This window comes from Portunus trituberculatus, chromosome 35 (genome assembly GCF_017591435.1).
Source record: "Portunus trituberculatus isolate SZX2019 chromosome 35, ASM1759143v1, whole genome shotgun sequence".
NCBI lineage: Eukaryota > Metazoa > Arthropoda > Malacostraca > Decapoda > Portunidae > Portunus > Portunus trituberculatus.
Window position 1 is genome coordinate 20,188,413 of NC_059289.1, and position 25,102 is coordinate 20,213,514.

General features: G+C 39.3%; 1 protein-coding gene across 5 annotated transcripts in view; it reads left to right on the top strand.

Annotated features, from left to right (window-relative positions):
- Positions 1-25,102, top strand: part of LOC123513298 (probable chitinase 2) — a 99,499-nt gene that overhangs the window by 25,732 nt on the left and 48,665 nt on the right. For 3 of the 5 annotated variants that reach the window (XM_045270386.1, XM_045270385.1, XM_045270384.1), the window contains exon 2: positions 17,270-17,470. The exons of 1 other annotated variant lie outside the window; for it this stretch is intronic. In XM_045270386.1, coding sequence (XP_045126321.1) covers positions 17,270-17,470 — 201 coding nt within the window. Of the gene's footprint in view, positions 1-15,059; positions 15,258-17,269; positions 17,471-25,102 lie in introns of those variants that run through there. One more of the 5 variants, XM_045270383.1, reaches the window with a different exon arrangement.

The window sequence follows — 25,102 nt, forward strand, 5'->3', positions numbered from 1 at the left end:
TTTTCAATATAATTTACTATCTTATATATTGTTATTAGGTCCCCAAGTTCTCTTCTATCTTGTAAGGTTGGCAGTCCCATTTCCTTCAGTCGTTCTTCATATGTGAGATCCTTTAATTCCAGCACCATCTTTGCAGCAATCTTATGTATTCTTTCCAATTTTCTTATATCTTTTTTTGGAGCTTGGAGACTATACCACTGCTGCATATTCCAGTCTTGGGTGTATCATGCTTGTGATGATATTTTTCATCATATCTTTATCCATGTAATGAAATGCCACTCTTATATTAGTGAACATTTTATATGATAGTCCAAATATCTTGCTTATGTGTTTGTCAGGGCTCAGATTTTCTTGTATGATCACTCCAAGATCTTTTTCCTCTTTAGTCTTCATTATTTATTCCTCTCCCATCAAATAGTTCCATACTGGTCTTCTCTTACCCTTTCCTAGTTCCAGTATTTGGCATTTCTTGGCATTAAACTCCAATTTCCACTTCTTGCTCCATTCTTAGATCTTGTTTAAATCTTCCTGAAACAGCAGACAGTCCTCTCTGGTTTTGATAACTCTTAGCAACTTTGCATCATCAGTGAATAAATTTATATAACTGTTTATCCCAATGTGAATGTCGTTTACATAAACTTGAAACATAATGGAGGCTAACACTGACCCTTGTGTCACTCTGCTAGTTACTTTACCCCAAGATGAGTATGTATCTCTGATCATAGTTCTCATTTCCCTATTCTTCAAATAATCTCTTGTCCATTCGAGCAAGGCTCCACGCAGTCCTCCTATGTTCTCTAGTTTCCAAAGAAGTCTTCGATGAGGAACTTTATCAAAAGCCTTTTTAATGTCCAGGTATACTGTGTCTACCCTTCTATCTCTGTTTTCAAGTCCTGCAATAACTCTCGAGTAGAAGCTTAATAAGTTTGATACACATGACCACCCTGTCCTGAACCCAAATGGTTTGTTCGATATGACTTGCTCCTCTTCTAGAAACTTAACCCATTTTCTTTGATAATTATTTCACATAACTTCCGTACGACACTTGTAAGTGACACTGGTCTGTAGTTTAGTGGTTTAATTGCCTTTCCTCCTTTAAATATCGGAATTACATTGGCTCTCTTCCACTCTATTGCAACTTTCCCTTCATTTATTGAACTTTTAAATATATCCCAAATTGGATCCAGTAATTGCTCTTTACATTCTTTTAACACCCAGCCGGATACACCATCTGGCCCGATTGTTTTTCTGACTTCCAACTTATTCAGCAATCTTCCAATATCTTCTTTGTGGACTGCAATCTCCTGTAATCCTTGGCAATCCAATGTCCTATTAGGTTCTGTGAAATCATCTGCAGTGAATACCGTTTTGAAGCTTTCATTCATTATTTCACACATTTCTTTCTCTGTTTAGTATGTCTTTCCTTTAACTATTTTTTCAATTGTTTCCTTGTTCTTGTAGAAAAGTTTGGGTTCATCTTTACTTTTATCCACTACATCTTTCTCAAAATTTCTTTCTTCCTTTCTCCTTACTCTAATATATTCATTTCTGGCATCTTTGTACTACCGTCTGTTATAGTTATTTCCCTGCTTGAAGAGTTTCTTCCACGTTTTATCTTTTGCCTCTTTTTGCTTGTATGCCAGCATGTATCTTTTTTCTGAACTCTATAAACAGGAACAAACTTCTTTACTCCTTCATTGTATTTCTGTAAGAATATATCATATTTCTTTTGTACAGTCTTTCTGCACATAATATTACTCCACTCAATATCAGCAAAATAAATCCTTAATTTTTCAAAATCTGCTTTTGCATAATTATTCTCTCTCCTTTATAATCCTCTCTGTAACTTATCTCATCTTCCTCTTGCATTTGCATCTCTAATGTCACATGATCACTTTTCACTATTGGACATAGGTATTGTATGATTGGAGGGAGCTCTGGTTTCTTTGTGAAAACTAGGTCAAGCAACGATGGTTCTTCTTCCCCCCTGTATCTTGTTGACTCCTCCACCCACTGGTACATTGTATTAACCATAGTCAACTGTAACACTTTCTTGCTCCACTGCCCAGCATTATCCATTACTTCCATCTCTCTCCAGTTTATTTTTTTACAGTTAAAGTCTCCAACTAAGAGTATTCTTCTGTCTCTTCTTATCATGTTATCTAGGCACTTAATCACCTCTCTTTGCATATCTTTATGTTCTTCTGATCCCCATGTATTAGTCTTTGGTGGAACATATGTAACTATAATTTTTCTTTTCTTCAAATCTTCTGTTCTGATTGTTACTCACATTACTTCCACTTTGTCCTCACCATATTGCACATTCTCCACACATATATTATCATGAACCATTATTAGCACTTCTCCTCCCACTTTATCCTTCCTGTCCCTCCTCCAGGTATTATATCCCTCCTCTTTAAAGTTGACATGGATCTCTTTTTTCAGTTTTGTTTCAACAATGCACATTACATCCAGCTTTCTTCTTTCAAATAATCCTGAACTTCCAATATGCTTGACAACAACCCATTTATATTAAGTCACTCTTAATTTATTGCCTCCTCCACGACCTCCTCTTTTTTCCTTAGGTACCACTTCCTTAGTCTCATATCCAGAACCTTCCAGTAAAAATTCTTCTCTATCTCTGTCCTTTTCTCATTTTTTTCCTTAGCCTCACTTCTTAGCACTTTCTCCTTTTCCCTTTCCTCTAAGTTCATATCTCTTTTTATCCATATTTCCTTGTGTTCCACATCATCAGCCAGCTTCCCTTTTCTAGCCATAATTTCTTCTACAGCCACTTGAGATCTCATTCTCACCTTCATTGGTCTCCTACCCTCTTCACTGTATCTTCCCAGCCTAATCACTTCTTCCACTTCTGGTCAAATTCTTGTGTGCTGTCTTGCACTCGTTTGATAACAGTTTTGGTCGATTTCCTTTCTTCATGTTCTCTCGTGAATTTATTTGGATTTTTCTTTTCCCTCATCCCATAAATCACGAAGCTTTTTTTCTTGTCCACTGCATCCAGCACCAAATAATTTTTCTCATTGATAACTTCAATTACAGCGACTTTTGTTTTCTCCTGAATTTGTCTCCTTACCACTTCTGAAAATTTTACTTTTTATTCTTCTTGCTCTTGTTTCCATTTATTTCTTAGTTCTTTCAACTTGTTATCACCTAGACCACCTTCTGCCCTGTCTATAATCCTATCTTGCACTTCAGCCAGCAAGCTCTTTAAAGAGCTTTCATAATTTTGGCATGTGGTTTTTAGAACGTCATTTTGCTTCCTTATTTCCTGAATCTCCTCTTTCAATTCCTGGTTTATTGCACTGATTTTCTCACATTCAGTTACTCTCAATTTCAGGGCTATGTTCTCCATTATCAGTCGGTCTTGTTTATCCATGAGACTGGCAATCATCTCCTTCATATATCTTAATTCTTTTTCTACATTAATAAGCCTTCTCATATTACCTTGTTCATCCCTGAAACCCAAGAAATCCTTTTCCATAGTATCATCTGCCAGTTTCCTTAAACCAATAGGGGTTTCTATATAACGTTGGTTATCACTCGCCGTATTTTTTTATTCTGCTATACAACTGACAGTGCTACTTGGTTCCATCTCTCTCTTGTTATTTATTCCTTATATGTGATCTAACTCTTATTTAATTTGGAGATAGGAGAACCTATGGCCCCATCCCCCCCTGTACATACAGTCTCCAACTCCTTTTGTAGTAATCTCGGCAAGCTGCTCAGATGCGTGCGTCCTGCTCGATGGCTGCGCTGTGTGTGTGTGTGTGTGTATTTACCTAGTTGTAGTTTTACGCTCGTGTGGCCCCATCTCCATATCTACACTTATCCAATTTTTCTTTAAAGCTATGCACACTCTTTGCTGACACCACTTCCTCACTCAAACTGTTCCAAGTCTCAACACATCTTTGTGGGAAACTATATTTTTTAACATCTTTCAGACATCTTCCCTTCCTCAGTTTTTTACTATGCGACCTTGTGCTTTGAATGTCATATTCTTCTCTCAGGATCAGTTTCTCATTATCCACTTGATCCATTCCATTAATCAATTTATAAACTTGTATCAGATCCCCTCTCTCTCTTCTCTGTTCCAGGGTTGGTAGATCCATAGCCTTTAATCTCTCCTCATATGTCATCCCTTCAAATTCTGGAACCATTCTTGTAGCCATTTTTTGTAGTCTCTCCAACTTCCTTATGTGTTTCTTTTTATGGGACTCCACACAACTCCTGCATATTCCAATCTGGGTCTTATTATAGTACTTATCAATTTCTTCATAATTTCTTTGTCCATGTAGTGAAATGCTAATCCAATATTCCTTAGCCAATTATATGTCTCTCTGAAAATTCTATCAATATGGCTTACCGGTTGATTGTTTTCTTCCATCGTCACTCCCAAGTCCTTTTCCTTTTTCATTTTCTCTAATTCTACTCCATCTCCCATCTTATAGATTTCTACTGGTCGTCTTTCACTCTTTCCCATTTCCATGACATGGCTTTTGTCCACATTGAATTCCATCTCCCACTTTTTACTCCATTTCCAGATCTTATTTACGTCTTCCTGCAGTATTTCACAATCCTCTTTTTGCTTTATAACTCTGCACAGTTTCGCATCATCCGCAAACAGATTTATGTAGCTGTTCACTCACTCTAGCATGTCATTTATATATGAGAAAAAGTATTGCCAATACTGACCCCTGTGGCACTAAGCTTTCTACTGCTCTCCACTTGGACTTCATATCTTTAACTACCGTCCTTATTTCTCTCCCCATCAAATAATTTTCCATCCATTTCAATGTGCTTCCTTTTAAGCCACCCTTTTCCTCTAACTTCCACAGTAATCTTGCATGTGGCACTTTATCAAACGCCTTTTTTAAATCTAAATAAATACAGTCAATCCATTCCTCTCTCTTTCTTGTACTCTATCAACTATTCTATAGTAGAAACTCAGTAAATTTATTACACATCACCGACCTTTTCTAAAACCAAATTGGCTATTTGATAATAATTTGTTGTCTTCAAGAAACTTGATCCATTGTTTCTTTATTACTTTTTCACACATCTTGCATATTACACTAGTTAGTGATACTGGTCTGTGTGTCTTTGTATTCACCTAGTTGTATTCACCTAGTTGTAATTTTACAGGGCCTGGGTATCATACTCGTGTGGCCCCGTCTCCATATCTACACACATCCAACTTTCCTTTAAAACTATGCACACTCCTTGCTGACACCACCTCCTCAATCAAACCATTCCACACCTCCACACATCTTTGTGGGAAACTATATTTTTTCACATCCTTCAAGCATATTCCCTTGGCTATCTTTTTACTATGCGATCTTGTAGTTCTACTTAAGTTTTCCTCTCTCAACATCATTTGCTCATTATCCACTTCATCCAGTCCATTCAACAGTTTATAAACCTGTATTAAATCTCCTCTTTCTCTTCTTTGTTCCAAGGTAGGCAAATTCATTTCTTTTAATCTCTCCTCATAGGTCATTTCTGCCAATTCCGGAACCATTTTTGTTGCCATTCTCTGCAATCTCTACAACTTCCTTATATGTTTCTTTTTATAAGGGGACCAGACCACTCCAGCATATTCCAATCTTGGTCTAATTACCATACTAATTAATTTCTTCATCATATCTTTATCCATATAATGGAAGGCTAATCCAATATTTTTTATCAAATTATACGTTTCTCCAAACATCTTATCGATATGAGCCTCAAACTGCCCATGGTCTTGTATTATCACTCCCAAATCCTTTTCCTTTTCCACCTTTTTCAACACTACTTCTTCACCCATCTTATATGACCCTCTTGGCCGTCTTCCACTCTTTCCCATCTCCATCACATGACTTTTGCTCAGATTAAATTCCATTTGCCACCTCTTGCTCCACTCCCAAATCTTATCCAGGTCTGCCTGTAAAATTTCACAATCTTCTTCACTCTTCACACACCTACACAACTTCGCATCATCCGCAAACAAATTAATATAACTGTTTACTCCCTCTGGCATATTTATATATTTATATATATGTCTTTGTGTGTGTGTGTGTGTGTGTGTGTGTGTGTGTGTGTGTGTGTGTGTGTGTGTGTGTGTGTGTGTGTGTATTTACCTAATTGTATTTACCTAATTGTAACATACGGGAAAAGAGCTATGCTCGTACTGTCCCGTCTCCATATCTACTAATGTCCAGCTTTTCTTAAAATCATGAATATTCCTTCGTTGACCACTTCCACGTCTAAACTATTCCATGCTTCCACCCTTCTATGAGGAAGCTATATTTTTCACATCTCTCCTATAAGTGGCCATTTTAGTTTTTCCCATGCCCTCTCGACATTCTTTCATTCCACATACACAGATCTTCCCTATCCATTTTTCCATGCCAATCATCACTCTGTATATTGCTATCAGGTCTCCCCTTTCTCTTCTGTTTTCCAGGGTCGGAAGTTGCATTCTGTTCAGTCTGTCTTCATAAGTCAAATCTCTTAAGTCAGGCACCATTTTTGTTGCAGCCCTCTGTACTTTCTCTAGTTTCCTTATGTGTTTCTTTAAGTTCGGAGCCCACTGTATTGTTGCATATTCAAGCCTTGGTCTTATCATTGCAGTAATTATTTTCTTCATCATTTCTTCATCTAAATATCTGAACGCCACTCTTATGTTCCTCAATAAGTTCAATACTTCTCCAATTATTTTGTTTATATGTCTCTCTGGCGATAGGTCATTGGTAATTGTCACCCCAAGGTCTTTTCTTCATGACTGGTTTTATGTCTTCATTTCCTATCTTGTACATACTCCTGATTCTTCTTTCACTCTTGCCAAACTCTAATTTCTTGCATTTTGTCGTGTTGAACTCCATTTGCCATGTACAGCTCCATTTCCATATTCTGTCCAAGTCTTCCTGGAGTAGTTCGCAATCTTTGTCACATCTCACTTTTCTTAACAATTTTGCATCGTCTGCAAATAGGCTCACATAACTGGACACCCCATCCACCATGTCATTTATGTAGACCGCGAACATTACTGGTGCCAACACTGATCCTGTGGAACTCCACTCTCCACCAAGCCCCATTCTGATGGTCTGTCCTTAATTATTGTTCTCATTTCTCTTCCTACCAAAAGTCTTCCATCCATTTTAGTAAACTGCCATGCACTCCTCCTACCATTTCAAGTTTCCAGATCAGTCTCCGGTGTGGTACCTTATCAAAGGCCTTTTTTAAATCCAGATATATTCCATCAGCCCAACCATCTCTTTCCTGTATTACATCTATCACCCTCGAATAGTAACATATCAGGTTTGTCGTGCATGAACGCCCTTTTCTAAAACCAAATTGACACTCACAAAGTATGTCATTTTCTCCAAGAAGTCTGTCCATCTATTCTTCACCACCCTCTCACACATCTTAGCTACCACACTTGTAAGTGACACTGGTCTATAGTTCAATGGGTCTCTCTTGTTACCTGATTTATAAATTGGGACAATGTTAGCTCTTTTCCAGTCTTGGGGCACTACACCTTCCCTTAATGAGGCATCAATTACTTCACAAACTTTTTCTGCCAGTTGCTCCTGCATTCTCTTAAAATCCATCCTGATACCCCATCAGGTCCCACAGCTTTTCTCACTTCTAAACTCCCCATCATATTCTTGATCTCCTCCACAGTTACTTGAAACTCCTTCATAATCCCTTTCTGTTCCATTACCAGTGGTTTGTCAAAAGCAGTCTCCTTTGTGAATACCTTCCGAAAGCATCCATTCATAGCCTCTGCCATTTCCTGGGATCCTCACTGCATACTCCATTTACTTCTAAACTTTCAATACTTTCTCTATTTTTGATGTTGTTGTTCACATGTCTGTAAAAAGCCTTGGTTGGTCTTTACATTTATCAATTATATCCTTTTCTTGTTTCTTTCTTTCTTCTCTTCTAATCAACACATTCATTTCTTGCTCTTTTGTAACTTTCCACTGCTTAATCCATCTTTTCCTTCTCCACCTCTTCCATGCATCCTCTTTTCTTGTTCTAGCCTTTTCACATCTATCGTTAAACCAGTCCTGCTTTCCAACTTCTCTATGTTGTCTTATTGGTACAAATTTTTCTCACCTTCTTTGTATATTTTTATAAATTCCTTCCACTTTTCATTTGCTCCTTAGCACTCTTGAATTTCATCCAATTTGTCTCTTGAAAGAATTTCTTTAGGTTTCCAAAATCTGTCTTGGCATAATTCCATCTTCCCACTTTATATTCTTCATTTCTTCTAGATTTCTCTTCATCTATCACCTTGAACTCCAAAACTGCATGATCACTCTTTGCTAAAGGGCACTCCACCCTCATCTCCTCAATGACCATTGGCTCTGTACTAAAGACCAAGTCCAGTCTTGACGATGCTCCTCTCCTCCAAACCTAGTATCTTCTTTGACCCACTGAGTTAACACATTTTCCATTGCCAGTGTCAATAGTGTATTTCCCCATGTTGTCTCTGAACCTTCCATTGACCAGTCCTCCCAACACACCTCTTTACAATTAAAATCTCCCATCATTATAGTTCGTTCACAGCCACCCAACATTTCTTCCAGACATGTTCCTGTATCACTTATCATTTCTTCATATTCTTGTACTGACCATGCATTTGTCTTAGGTGGTACGTACACCACTATGTAGTGCCTCTTTTTTCCTTCATTAGTTTCTGCTCTGATCTTTAGCACTTCTGCCTTTCCCATACCTTCTTTCACTTGATCCACCTTTATATCTTTTGTGTGTGTGTGTGTGTATTTACCTATTTGTGTATTACAGGGCCCGAGCTAAGCTCTCTGTGACCTGTCTCCTTGTCCATTCCTGTCATATCTCTCTTTCATCTGATTGACACACACCGCATCAACGACATCACTGCTCAGTTTATTCCACTTATCAATGCTACAATGCGGGAAACTGTATTTTCTCACGTCATTTAGACAGATGTCCTTTATTAGCTTTTTCCATGTCCTCGGAGATGATTACTTGTGGTCACCTTTATCAACTCTCTGTCCAGTATGTCAATCTTGTTCACCAATTTATACATAGTTATCATGTCTCCTCTTGTTCTTCTCTCTTCTAATGTGGTCAGCCCCAGCTTCCTCAGTCTTTCCTCATAGTCTAACTCCTGAGTCCTGGTACCATCCTTGTTGCCAGCCTCTGTACCCTTTCCACCTTCTTCACATTTTTCTTCATATGCGGTGACCAGACACATGCTGCATATTCTAACTGGGGTCTTATTAAGGTACATAATATCTTCTTCATCATTCCTTCATCTAGGTAGTGGAATGCAAGGCCAATATTTTGAAGCATGTTGTATGTTTTCCAAAAATCTTGTTAATGTGTTTCTCCGGTGACAAAGTGTTTTGCAGTTACTCCTAAGTCTTTCTCCTCATTGGTCTCTTTAATTTTCTCATCACCCAGCCTGTAATCCCTGTTTGGTCTGTATCTACTTCTTCCCATTTTCATAACATGGGTCTTGTCTATATTAAATTCCATCTGCCACTCCTTACTCCACTCATATATTTTATCAAGATCTTCCTGTAACTTGTTACAATCTTCCACATTCTTTACTCTCCTCATAATTTTAGTATCGTCCACAAACATGTTCATGTAACTGTCAATTCCTACTGGCATATCATTAACATAAATCAAAAACATGATGGGACCAGCACTGACCCTTGTGGAACTCCACTGGTTACCTTCTTCCACTCGGACTTCCTTCCTCTCACCACTGTTCTCATTTCTCTTCCCATTAAGTAATTTTCCATCCATTTTGCTAGTTTATCATTTACTCCTCCAATCATCTTTAGTTTCCACATCAGTCTATTGTGTGGTACTTTATCAAAGGCCTTTCTCAAGTCCAGGTAGATAGCATCCACCCATCCCTCTCTATGTTGTAGTATGTCAGTCACTCTTGAATAAAAACATAATAAATTGGATACGCACGATCTTCCTTTTCTGAAACCAAACTGCCTTTCACTCAGAATGTTTTCACTTTCTAGATACTCACTCCACTTAGCTTTAATTACTTCTTCACATACCTTGCACAATATACTAGTCAACGATACTGGTCTATAATTTAGCGGTTCCATTCTACTACCATTCTTATATATAGGCACAATGTCAGCTCTTTTCCACTCTTTCGGGACTAATCCTGTTCGTATGGAGGTTTCCACAATATCAAATACGGGGTTCAACAATTGATCCTTACATTCATTTAGCAACCTCCCAGATATGCCATCAGGCCCCATTGATTTATTAATATCCAGATTGCTTATAATTTTCCTTACATCTTCCTTAGTAACCATGATGTCCTGCATTTGCTTTATTTCCGTAGGCCTTCCTCCCATAAAATGCTCCTCCTTTGTAAACACTTTGCAAAAGTTGTCGTTCAAAATTTCAGCTATATCTCCAGCATCTTCATATACTTCTTCCCATTTTTACCTTTTCTATTGCCTCCCTTTTATTTAGTTTTCCATTTATGAATTTGTAAAACATTTTGGGTCACTATCACAGTTTTCCACCACCCTCTGTTCATATTCCTTCTGTGCTGTTCTCCTTACTTCAACATATCTATTCCTTGCTGTTTTGTAGACTTCTCTTGATAATACATCACTGTTTTCTTAAGTTTCTTCCATGCCTTTTCTTTGTTCTTTTTTGCTTCTTCACAATTTCTATTAAACCACTGTTTATTATTTAAAGTCCTCTTTCTGTGATATGGCACAAACTTTTCACAGCAGAGTTATACAAATCCATAAATTTATCGTATTTCAATTGCATATCCCTTTCCTGGTATACCACGGACCAGTCAATTTCATTAAAGAACTCCCTTATATGGTTATAATTTGCCCTAGTATAATTTAATTTTTCCTCCCTGCATTCCACAATCTTATTCGTGCTTAATTCCGTATCCAGCTCAAAGCTTAGGACATCATGATCGCTTTTCCCCAAGGGACATTCATGTTCAATTTCCTCTTTTAGAGATGCCCTGGTAAATACCAAATCCAACCTTGCTGCAACATCTTGTCCCCTGCACCTTGTTGGTGATCTCACCCACTGTGTCATCAAGTTATTTGTTGCTACCTTTAACAATTCCTCTGCCCACTCACCACCGTTCACCACTTCGTAGTCTTCCCACACTATTTCTTTGCAATTAAAGTCTCCAACTATCATCACTCTATCCTTTCTGATGAGTTCTTGCTTCATTCTGTCTAGAGTATTTCTCATCACCATTTGGTACTGTTCATATTCCCAAGCACTGGTTCTGGGTGGTATGTATACTGTTATAATATTAATGTCCCTCTTGCCATCTGTTATAAGCATACTTATCACTTCCTCATTTCTCTTACTATAGTTCACCTCCTTCACTATCAGATCTTCCTTAGTAAGAACCATTATACCACCACCTCCTTTATTTTTCTATCATTTCTCCATACTTTGTAGTGTTTTACAACAAACCAGTCTAGCTTTATTTCGGCCTTAGCTTTGTTTCCACTACACACATTATGTCCGGTTCGTTATTTCTTAGGTAATCCATACATTCTAGCCTCTTAGACAGAAATCCATCTATGTTCATGTAAGTCACTTTTATTCCATTCCTAGTCTCATTCTTCCATGTAATGTCTATTCCGTCTGTTTTATCCACCACTTCTTTAGCCTCCCATTTCTCATCCTCCAAAAAACTTGGTCTTTTCCTCCTCTGTTCTTTCGTCATTCCTCTCCTTCACTTCAGTTACAAGCTCCTTCATTTTCATTCGCTCATCCTGTGACATATTTCTTCTTATGTAAATTGTTTTGGTTTCCTCAGAGTCCTTAAGTTTCCAAGCCCTCCTCAACAAGGCCTCAGCTGCCACCTGAGACTTTAATTTCAATTTTAATGGTCTATTCTTGCCTTCCTCAAAAGCTCCCAATCTCACACTTTCTTCTACCTCAGCATATAGGTCCTCTTCTTCCACAGAGATCTTGTTCAGTAAAGACTTAATCCTGTCATTTTCCTTATCCCTCCTGTCCTGCCAGTTCCTGTTAGTTTCTTCCCTCAATCCTATTATGATCACACATTTTTCTTTTCAGCAATATCTCTCACCACATACTCATTTTCCTTTAGTGCCTTTACCATTTCCTCTGCGTAATCCCTTTATTTTCCTCTTCCTGCTTTTTTACTATCTTCCTAAACGACCTTTGTACCTCCTGATGTTCATGGTTCACTTCTTTCATCCTGGTATCAATTAGATTAAGGCATTCCTCCTTCCTCAAGTCCCCTTCGGATATTTTCATCTCCATTTCCATGAGTTTAGCCTTCATCTCTTCACATTGTTTCCTTAGTTGTTGGTTTTCTTTCTCCATCTCTACTTTTTCCTTCAATAGCTCTTTATTCGCTAACGTTAACAAATAGATCTCTTTTTTTGAACGAATCATTCTCGGCTAGAACTCTATCCAGTTTTTTCTTCTATGGACAAAATGTTTAGGAACTTACTTTCCAATGCCTGGATTCTTGCATCCATATCTAATTTCTCCAGTCCTTTTGGCGTAGTTATAAAACCTTCAAAGTCTCTGGCTTGTCTAGACACCATGTTTGTTATCGTCAGCTGATTACGGCCAAAACAATCACCGCCCACACTCTCCTTTCAGGGACCACTCTCCATATCCCTCACTTTCAACACTAAGCGACAGTAGGACATTAACAGGACACTAACTTAGAGTTACTCGGGCCCTGTAACACCATAGGTATTTTCCTTCTTCCCGTCCACAGCTGGAAACGAGCCGTCCTCTCTCAGCGACGGCGACGGTGTGTGTGTGTGTGTCTATCTGTCTGTCTGTCTGTCTCTCTCTCTCTCTCTCTCTTTCTCTCTTTCTCTCTCTGGTATTTTTACGTAGGTATTGGTATATCGGTATCATAATTTCATATCGAAAATTACTGTACTGGTACGTTTCAGAATATCAGTAATACCTATACCAACTCTTTTGTCGATACCGCACAGTATACTGCTGTATTATAAAAGTGAAGCTAGTGGGTGGAGCTTATGAGGCGGTGGGCAGAGCTTTTAATCGTAACTGTTAAGAGGCTAAGTGGTTCTTCCCTCAAGGGCCAGGGAAACAATGTAATCCTTTCTTCCTTTTGTTCAGTATGTACAGCTCAGTCTATATTAGGGGTGTGGTAGGTGGCCTGGCAGGAACAGACTCCCTGCCACTGGAAAACCGGTTCAGGGCAGATCTCGACCCTTGGGTTATGGGAGACCTGGCAGGAACAAATGGCCAAATGGCAGCGTGTAGCTTGGCGGGCTTCTGGGTCCCAGATCACTTCTCACTTGATGAGGTTTTGATGACACAGCGACTGTAGACAGGGCGTGTGCAGCAGTGTCAATCAGGCAGGTCCCAGAGGACTCCTCTTGGCCTCTGGCAATGGTAGGAGTGACGTCTTGATCTTGAGACAACACACAGCGGCCGCAGGCAGGGTGTGTGCAGCAGCGTCAGTCAAGCAAATCCGGCCGGCAGTTTGGGAAGGAAGGAAGGATAGGGGTGAACCTCTGAGGATGGTATACTGTGTCGTGCCAGAACTCTGCTGGGGATGTGTACTGGGTCTCACCAGAAGGAAGGGAAAAAGAACTCTGGGAACGTATACTGTGTTGTGCCAGAAGGAAGGGAAAAGGAACTCCGGGGATGTATACTGTGTCGTGCCAGAAGGAAGGGAAAAGGGACTCTGGGGGCACATACTGTGTTGCACCAGAAGGAAGGGAGAGGGAGGAAGGTTGCTGGTGCCAGCAGACTGCCCGGGGGGTGGTCATCTCGCCCCTTTTATTCACCTCGGGCTCCAGAGGGGACACACAGCACATGTGTAGACTGCATTTGGACCCGTGCTTTGGCTGTGGCATTGTCATCAGTGTCACAGCAACTTACATCCAAAACATTGCCCTCTCCCGTGTTAAGCAATGGGAAATTGCCACTCTCTTTTTTAATTTTTAGAGGAAAACTCAGAAAGAACTGATGGTTTGACCTATGTAAACGACTTTATAGTTTTCTGAATATGTCATGTAGAACTCTTATTAACAGTGTTAATACGAAATAGCTACAATATTGAAAGAAATACAGCAGGCCATTTCCAGGAGAAATTATGGCAAAATGTTGCTTTTCTCGTTTATTACAATGCAAAAAACAAACAGTTAAGTAATATTTCAGTGAATGATGCTTTTTCCAATGCCTTGCAGTGACATGAAATCACATATCATTCTAAATAAAAGTTAGAAAGAAGAGAGAGAGAGAGAGAGAGAGAGAGAATAATTGATGTATGTCTCTTAGAGAGAGAGAGAGAGAGAGAGAGAGAGAGAGAGAGAGAGAGAGTATTTGACATGTTAAGTAATTGCTATACCAAGAAAAATCAACCTTCAGGCCAACTTTCACCTGGTATTCAGTTTATTTATTCTTTATTTAAATACACATGTATATATACATATTTACATCTACATGCACATGTATATTTACATGTGCACATGACCTTGTTGAGTCATATGTTTGCCCTAAAGACAGCTTCCCACCTCTCACCCAAGTCCACCAAAGCTGCAAAACATTGTATAGTCTCATTTGTATGTACGATTTACCATCTAAATCTATTACAAGTCTGAAGATCACATATATGGTAAGCACCCTTGAAACATGGACATAAGATGGAAAATAAGGAGTGTAACTCAGGCGTTCCCATGTATTTTTAATGGGTGGTTGGCAATGTTTTGGGTGTAAGGAGGTAGAGGCAGCAGCAGATCAATAGTGTGCTGGCTTTACTTTTGTGAAGCTACCCGCGTCCACCCGAACAGTCAATTTGCGTTGTGTATCGTTGTTCATCCTTTCTGCATGTATGTATCTGTGCTCCTCAGCAGTGTGTATTATTTCTTAAGTTTTGTAAACTCAAGACCTCATGATCATGGGTTCCAAAAGTAAAAATAAGAAGGCTGAAAAGAAGAAACTTAGAAAAGTCTCGCAATGGATATGAAACACAAGATAATTGCAAAATATGAACGTGGTGTGCGTATCTGTGACTTGGCCCTGTGCGCTAACGCTAGTAGTAACTAAAGTCAAACCATTGTTGGTGTATCATTCTGAGAACCCCAGGGTCTTTAAAGCACATAAGGTGTTAAAAGAGAAACTCCAGGTCATGTGGCGTGCCAATAGTAAGGCATGGGTAACTCGCCAATTCCTCCTCCGTACTACATATACAAAGTTCTACCACAGCGTCGGTAAGTACGAATGCAAGTTGGGTGTTTTCGCTCGCGCTAACTCAGCAGGTTTGGCGAGAAACACACAAAATAGCCTATATTCACATACTGATTACACTTGGAAATTCAATAAACGAGTGAGTACAAATGATGTTCTGCCCACAAGCAACGCTTCCTCTTTGCAATGCAAAAAACCAGAAGTCTCTAGATGCTATGGTTACCAAAATATCACAGGTTGAATGAGGTGGTATCATCGGTGTTCATGGCCTTGCGTCCAATCGGGTTTAGCGACCTTGGCTAGAGCGATAGAAGACGGTCCCCTTGTATCTCTCTCTCTCAAGAGACCCGAGGTGTAGAAGTAAGACGTGCGGGAGAGGTGGCGGAATTGGACACCGTGAAATTAATGTCGCTACCACCATCCATCCATCGTAGGAGTTGGTGACACAGTGACGTATAGCATATGTTCACTTCTGATGAATGTTGCCAGCTCACAAGCAAAGAAGACGGGAAGAAAAATATAGCCCAAAAACGCCTAAACGTCTATCAACGTGCCCTGAGTCTTGCGTAATGAACGTTTATCGACGTGTCCTGAGTTTTGCGGGTTAAGTTGTTATTTTGGGCAATATAGTACATTTATATCATGCATACAATAAACATTGTATTTATCTTATATTACATCTATATTTGGTTGGTATTTAATGCATGTTAATTTTTTGGGGGGTAAATTCTTATCACTAGAACGAATTAATTTTATTTCCATTAATATCTATGGGAAAAATTGATTTGATATACGATTAATTTGATATACAATGATCGTCACGGAACAAATTAAATTCGCATGTCGAAGTACCACTGTATCTTAGTTGTCTCATACGAAAAAGAAGCAGAAGTAAATTACCAGTCCAGTCCAGTCCAGAGGCATGTGCATAGCATATGCCTCTGGACTTAATAAAGAATACAATAGAAGGTAAGAGGAAAGGCTAACAGGGATCCAAAATAGTCAAGTATAATATACTTCATTCCTTGCAACAATTGCATGGCTAGTTACTATAGTGAGACTGCTCAAGGGAACACAAGAGCGACATACGACATGTGTTTTCACCGAAATACTAACTCTCTCTTTCTACAAAAGGATAAACAAAGGCACTTGCTAGGTTGGGAAAGAGCAACAATTATACACAACAGATTTGAGAAGAGGAAGAGAAAATTATTTTATTTCTTTTTTGGTGGGGGAGGAAGGGCAGCATGCCAGGCAGTTATGGTAGTCTTTTTTTCCTGTTGTCAAGTGTGTCAAGTTGGTGGAGATCTGAAGACCTTAGAGTCTAAGTCTTTAGACAAAATGAAAAGATGCTTCTTAAATAATTTCAGTAGAGGTTTTTTTATTCAAAAGAAATAGAATAGCATATTTCTCATAAGATATTTCTTAGCAATAAATGCTTTTTTTTTCAGTTTTACAGTACACATTCTTGGTCACATTTTATGTAGAACTTATGAAACAATTAAAGTTGGTCAATAAATTCTGTCCACTTCTTAAACTCAGCTTTTCCTCCAGTTTAACTGTTTTGCTCATAGGGCAAATCTCTGAGGGGATAGGTTTGCTTACATATACCTTGGGGAATCAAACCTATTGATATGCAGAAGCAGATGTGCCATAGATAGCATGTTTTGAACAACCATTAAGATAACCGTTAAGAGCCACCTTGAGATAAGTCTTTTTTGAGACCGGAAAAAGTAGCAGCCAATAATTGTTCTTGAAGGTTTGTTTCCAGCAAACTTTTTTGAGATCACAAGAACAAAAAACTAAAAATGTCTACTGCTATAGCTGTTAAGTTGCAATTTTTTTTTCTCTGTACACACATAATTGTTGAAAACAGCAATATTCACTCTATATAATACACTATGCCTATATCTGTGTCGTGAGACGTGACATGATGTCTTGACCCACATGTACTACAAATTATGGATTCCAACTTCTTGTTTCTTACAGCTGTGTTCAAGCTTTTATATTAAATAATCCTTCCTTCTCTTTTTAGCTGGCGGGGCTGCAGCTCAGCACTCCCAGGAGGTCGTCTGTTACCTTGGCTCCTGGGCTATATACAGACCTTCAAATGGCAAATTCAGTATAGAGAACATTGATCCTACATTATGTACTACTTTAATCTATGCCTTTGTAGGCATTGACAACACCACCTACACTATGCAGTCCCTTGATCCAGAGTACGACTACAATAAGAGTAAGGAAATTTAAATGTTGATTGCCTACCTACCTCATAGCTTCATGAATACTAGGTGTCTTTTTCAGTTCTTTGCAAAAACATAGGAAAGCATTTTCTTTCCAACGCATTCTTTCATGCAGGTCTCATGGGAGCTTCAACCCTGACAACTACTCTAGGCCGCAAGCTTTTTAAGTTCCTAGAGGAATTGACTGTAGAAATAGGCGGGCAGTGGGGTGAAAGACTCAACCACTTGTGAATATTGATAGAAATATGTTAGATGAAAACAAGCCGATATGTTGGTATTGTTTTCAATAAAATTTTTAGTATACGGAATTACCAGTATACAAGTTAGTTATGGAGGAAAAAACCATTATCAAAATTGTGTTCCATGAGTTGTTTCAAATTAAGTTGATAGTTATATTTGCTTATAATGAACATGGAACATTCATGCTTTCCAGTGCCTTGCAACATTCTGACAGGGCATGTAAAGGTGTCTGGATGGTCTTCCTATTTTGAGCCATGTTTTCCAACACATCGTAATTGCATTCTGTTGCAATGCTGTAATGCAGTGTAATGTCATAACTGATAGAATCAATTCATACTCAAATTTTCTGCAGAGCCACTTGTAATTCCACAGGGGATGCAAAGGACAGGTCTGAATAAACAATATGTATATGAGATAGAACATTGCCTTAATATGACAGAATATGAAGAATTGAGCAAGACACCTTGCTTTCGTTTCTGTGAATGACCTGTGAATTTGGATAGCTACTAGACATGCTCTTTACATCACTCTTTCCCCTTGCTCAATAATCACTAATACTAAACCAAATTTTGTTATATCATAATACGTGCAGTTTCAGGACCAGTGGTTCCCAAACTGTGGTATGTGTCCTACTAGTGGTATGCGAAGGCCTTCTAGGGGGTTACATGAACACTTTCTGGATCATATGTGATTTTTGTTAAGTTGAATTAATTCATTTCCCAGAAAAAAATATTACACTGGTCTGCGATGTTTTCAAGGTCTAACATGTAATTCCACAGGGGATGCAAAGGACAGGTCTGAATAAACAATATGTATATGAGATAGAACATTGCCTTAATATGACAGAATATGAAGAATTGAGCAAGACACCTTGCTTTCGTTTCTGTGAATGACCTGTGAATTTGGATAGCTACTAGACATGCTCTTTACATCACTCTTTCCCCTTGCTCAATAATCACTAATACTAAACCAAATTTTGTTATATCATAATACGTGCAGTTTCAGGACCAGTGGTTCCCAAACTGTGGTATGTGTCCTACTAGTGGTATGCGAAGGCCTTCTAGGGGGTTACATGAACACTTTCTGGATCATATGTGATTTTTGTTAAGTTGAATTAATTCATTTCCCAGAAAAAAATATTACACTGGTCTGCGATGTTTTCAAGGTCTAACATATAATACATGATTTTAGGCCAGTTTTTTGCACTGAATCCAAAAATCATGTTCATTTTACTCAATCAGATCAGGTTAATGAATTATTAGCACATAAAAAATATCCTAAATTCCGATCAATTTCTAGGTGAATAGAACACAATATTGAAAATATTAGACTGATTTATTCACAAAAGGCTTACAAAATATTTTGAATAGATAGCAAGAAGAGTATAATGAACTAAGGAAGCTACGCATGGATGAATGGTCTCTTCAGGGGCTTCCGTTTGCGCTGAGCAGACTGCACATCCCTCTTTAGGCACCAGGAGTAGTTGGCCAGAAAGTTGACATCCCATCGGCCTTGATAGCGTTCCTCCATAACTCTGATATCTTGGTGAAAACACTCACCCTGTTCTTCACTGAAGTCTCCACAATTTTCTGGAAAATAGTCCAGATGAGATCGGAGGAAGTGCATTTTCACATGACATGCGCACACCAAGTTAGCGGAAATTCTCCATTAACTCATCAACCACCTTCTGATACTGGAAACTTCTGTGGTTGCCAAGGAAGTTTGCAATGACTGACTTAAGGAACAACCAGGCAGAGAGTTCAGCAGGATTCAGTGCATCATCAAAACTAGTATCCTTGATGAGTTCCCTTATTTGAGGACCATCAAATATACCTGCGTTAATTTTCTCCATGCTTTTTCGTTGAAATTTCTGATGTAAGAAAGCAAATCCTCCACCTTCCCTGTCCAATGCCTTTACAAAGTTCCTCATTAGACCGTGTTTGATGTGGAGATGTGGAAGCAATATCTTGCTCGGTTCAACCAGAGATTGGGACAAAACGTTGTGATCCAGATTTTAATCCTTGTCTTGATGGCCACTCAATGCTGGTCATCAGCATGGCTATCCCATAAGCACAGAAAGCATGGATACTTTGTGTAACCACCTTGAAGTCCTAGGATGAGTCCAACAACTTTAAGATCTCCACAGATCAACCACTTATGTTTCTGGTAGTTCAGAGCAGACAACAGACGTTCCATGCTTTTGTGGGATTCTTTCATTTCAACTGAGTGCCCAACAGGGATCGATGAAAACTTGTTTCCGATATTCAGAAGAACTGCTTTGAGACTTCTGTTAGATGAATCAATGGAAAGTCTCCATTCCATAGCATCATACTTCAGACCAAGTAATTCAATCAGGTCAGCAATATTGCTCCAGTAAACCAGCGAAGATGCTTCATTAAACATGAAAAATGTTCTAAATTCTCTCGCGCGGTCCCGACATCAATAGAATGTTGTTCCTGGCGCCAGTAGATGTTTCTTTTGAAGACGAGAACCCAGTAGCTGGGCAGACTCCTTCGAAAGGTTCAGGTCTCATTTCAGGTCATTGAGTTTGGCTTGGGTCAAACGCACTGGTTGGTCGTCGTCTTCTGGCCTGTATTAATCACACTTAGCTGTATCAATCATGTCACTAGATTTGGAATCAGAACTAGATTCCATGGTGACATTTGACTCAGGAACACGAAGATCGGGGCCATGGGGGACTGGCTTTATGGCAGAAGGAACATCAGGGTATTGAACATGGTGCTTGTTCTTGCGATTGATGCCTTTTAGATTTGTCATGCAAAAGTAGCTGTCGGTAACATGATATTTCCTTCCCTCCACATCATTGGGACACCAAATGGCATACTCTTCCTTTTCTTGTTCCTCCAATCCCGTAAGTTCTCTACACATGTTTTGCAGCAGATATGGGGAGTGAATAGCATATCCTGGTTCCCTAGTTTGACTCCAAAGTAAGCGTGATATGCCTTCTTCACAAAATTATAAAGTATACGAGACTTACCGTAGGTCAGTTGAAGTATGCTTTGGATTTTAGGAGTCAAATCACCTCTGCCGTAGTGGAGATTTTTACATGAGATAAGCCATCCGTGCACCGGCCAGTCAGACTTCAAAGCCACGAACGCCCACATGATATCAGCTAACATGTACGGTAATTAATCATAAATACAAGTAATCCTTGTAAAACATGTGGACAAGGGTGGGAAGTGGTGGGCATGTAAAAATCTCCACTACGGCAGAGGTGATTTGACTCCTAAAATCCAAAGCATACTTCAACTGACCTACGGTAAGTCTCGTTTACTTTATCATTTTACTTCGTCAAATCACCTTCTGCCACGTGGAGATTCCTACATGAGGCTTTAAAGCCACGTGGGTGTCGTGCCTAAACAACTGCCTCTCAAAAGCATTGTGATATGGGATAAAAAACCACGATCCTGCATTGGAAATTTCATTATACGTACATAAATCCATTATCACATGAAGTTCACTACCCATTACAATTGAACCTCTATACCAAATTTCAAATACATCTGTATTTTAAGAGACTAACAAAACCACTCTGGCAATTCCAACTTCAGCCACACTACCTTTGTCCCAATAAACTTGCAAAAGTAATTTTTAAGCAATTTTTTCAATATCCAAACATAAGAATACAATTGTAACACAAAAGAGTAACCAACCTACTCCAACACTGCTTCTTGAAAAGAGTCTACTTCTTTAACAACTTGTTTGTCATAGTACTTTGCAAAAGTACTTTCTTGTGTCCATCCCTAGAATATGCTTGAAATTTAACAGTCCATATATTAAATGTAGGCCTACACTGCTTAATGTTTCCCCTTAAATAAACTGAAATGAAATCTTTATCTATGTGCATACCCTGTGTACACAACAGGTGCAAAGTTTTTACTCTAGCTGCTTAAGTCAATGCCATTAGCATGACCAATTTCAACGATAAATCCTTAAGTGTCAAAATGTGCAAAGGATACATAGATGTTAACATTGTCAGAACTGGCTGAACATCCCACGTTTCCGTGTATCTAGTTTATGGTGGTCTTAGGTTAAATATGCCCTTCATGAACCTGATGACTAATGGATGATTACCCGCTCTGTATCCATTCACGACAATCCCTAGTGACGAGAGGGCACTTCTTGCAGTGTTGACCAACTCATAACCCACATTCCTGTTGAAAGTTTCAGACAGAAAATTTATGATGTTTGAGGCAGTGGGATCAAATGGACTAACATCCCATCTATTACAAAACTGTGTCCATCTCTTAAGGTGTGGTCTATATTGTTTCCCCGTCCTCGTTTTTCACGAGGGACGCACCTGCTTCGCATGTGCTACCGATAGAAGGCACGCCATCAGTTGAGTGTGCCTCATAATCGGATGTTCCTCCCCTGAAGAGAGGTTTACTAGCACCTCTCTCTTTTGCGTGATGAGGCGAGAGTGATCTATCAGCATCCTGACTAGTGTGCCCATCCATGGTTGTGATAACCACAGCAGGACCACCATCCACACTCTCGCCTCTTCTGCACTTAACTTCTGCAGACACCTAGCGATCAGTGAAAAGGGTGGAAAGATGTATGAAAGCTTAAATCTAGACCAGTTTAAAGTGAATGCATCCAAATATGTTGCACCTGGATTTGGGTTCCAAGAGCAATAGCAAGGTAGTTGTTTATTGAGCCTTGATGCAAACAAGTCAATCACCGGAGTACCAAAAATAACGCATACCTGTTGGAAAATATTAACATTGAGTTTCCATTCATGTCCATCCTTAACTAACCGAGACGCCGAATCCGCCAACGTGTTCGCCTTTCCTGAGATGTGAGAACATGTTATCCAAGCATCATATGTGATGCACCAATCCCAGATATTGGTGGCTATCTCATTACAAATACTAGATTTTATACCACCCATTTGATTAACATAAGTCATTGCAGTAGTATTGTCACAAAAGACCTTAATGTGTTTTCCTTTGAGAACTGGAGCAAACACTTGCAAAACTAATAGAATGGCCTTAAGCTCCAATGCATTAATGTGCATCAACCTTTCTTCAGCTGACCAACTACCTGTGACAGACTGATGGAGAACATGGCCGCCCCAACCTGTGTTTGAAGCGTTCGTATAGACGTCAACATCCGTGCCTGTTCTAAAAAATTTCCTATTCTGTCTAGAAATGTTATGAATCCACCATTGAAGGTCAGATTTCATACCCTCTGTAATTCCCATGTAACTATCAAAGTTCCCTTGTTTGATTTTCAAAGCTGCAATTTTTTCAGCTTCCAAATTCCTGTAATGTAGCTTGCCAAGCTCCACTGCTGGAATGGCAGCAACCAGTAGACCAATAACTCTGGCTACTACCCTGATTCTATCTGTACATTTATTTCTAAGTGTTTCACAGGCTTGCGTGATTTTGTGAATCCTGCGTTGTGGCAATGAAACAGTCATATTATTAGTATCAATAATATTACCCAAGTATACAATGGTCTGAGTGGGCTCTAGCACGGACTTGTCTTGGACTTGTCCATGTTAATGCAAAAACCTAGTTTATGAAGTAATTCAATGGTATCATCGACACAAGCCAGACAGCCTGTCCTAGACTCATTACAAATTAAAGAATCATCAATAAAACTAGTAATTACATGGCCTTTTTCTCTCAATGCAGCAAAAACTGGCTTCATCAATTTGGTGAAAATTCTTGGCCCCTCGGAAATATCATTAGGTAGGCACGTGAAAAACCTCTCTAATCTCACCGTCCTCCTCATCAGTGGAGTCCACAAACCCAGAAAAAGTCGCAGGCAAAGCAGCTGCCTGCAACCCCGAAGTACTTGCCTGGTAATTTACTTGGTGCATCTTTGGGTCAGGGGACTTACTAGCTGACAGTTTAGCCACTTCACCTTTCAAATGCACCAGTTCTTTCATGACCATTTGCCAGGAAGGAACATTTTCCTCATGAACTGGGGAGACGTCTGTGCACGTGTGCGCCTAACTGGTTTGTTTACATCTTGGCGGCGCCGCATCCGACTGTCATGCACCCTCTCCAGCCTTGCCTGGGAGTCGTCCAAGCTATCCATTGACCTCATGCTATCCCTTGATGACCCAGTGGCACTCCTCCTGCTGTTACCATGGCAGGACACCTCAGGTGGCAGGGCTGTGCAGTCCTCCAGCCCCTACATGACTGACACCTGCACTCAACGAGCCAAAAGCCTGCATTAGGCCACAAAAATTTCTAACTTGGCAAATTGGCAGGCCCATCCTATACCAATGCCCTATGGCAGGCCCATCCCATACCATAGATCCAACCTGAGTATATAGGGCAAAGAACCTGTCGTGACAAACGCCAATCGAAGGAAACACCGTGGAAAACAATGACCACGTCTGAAAAACACGTCTGACCAGCACGGGAATGGTCCAGCAACTGACTGGCCGGTGTGCGGATGGCTTATCTCATGTAGAAATCTCCACGTGGCAGAAGGTGATTTGACGAAGTAAAATCAGTGAATTTTGCTTGACGGTCTGGAAGAACCACATGTCCGCAGATGTAACAAAACCTATTAAAATGGTTTTTACACTTCCAATCCATTTTTATAGACTTGAAAATGGAAATATAAATTTTTATTAAAGGTTACCCACTAACCAGTTTTGCAAAAGCAAAGCCAATGAATGCTTAGATTGCGATATTTCAGAAAAATATGCTGGGAAAGAAGTTGACTGTATCTTAGAAACCAGACCTGACCCAGGAAAATAAACTGTATTTTCGAACTCAGCATGCAAAAATGGTTATAAATGAGTTGGAAAACCATTGACCTTTTCAAAAAAGTTTTGAAACGCAGACCAGTGAATTATTGTCTTACACAAGATAATCTGGCATTGATCAGCTTGTGGAGAAGAAACATGCATCCCTGGCATTAAATTGAGTTGTGGTCCTTATTGTTAGTTTATTTATGTGTTTTACTTGTGAATAAATTGATATTTGCTAGAACTAAGTTTTCTGGAACCAGGTGGTATGCAGGGACTGTATGGGGCCTCCAAGTGATACTCTGTAAAAGTTTGGGAAGCACTGGTTCAGACAGATTAGGACAATGAATAGGGACATCTAAAAGATAAAATACATCCAAAATAGGGTTTTCAGGTCAGGAAAGCTAAAATATATATAAAAAAAAAAATTTCACCTCTTAACTCTAAAAATAAGTAAGAAGCTATTGCTGTAGTTGTTATGATAGGCACCATCTTTGATATTACAAAAATAATATCCAGAAATCTGTAGTCTATAGGGACACTAACTTAGGATTATCAAACTTAATCTAACCTATCATTACCTAGCCTAACATATTCCAACCTACTCTAATCTAAGATTATTTAATTTAACTTGTCTGCTGCCAATGTACAG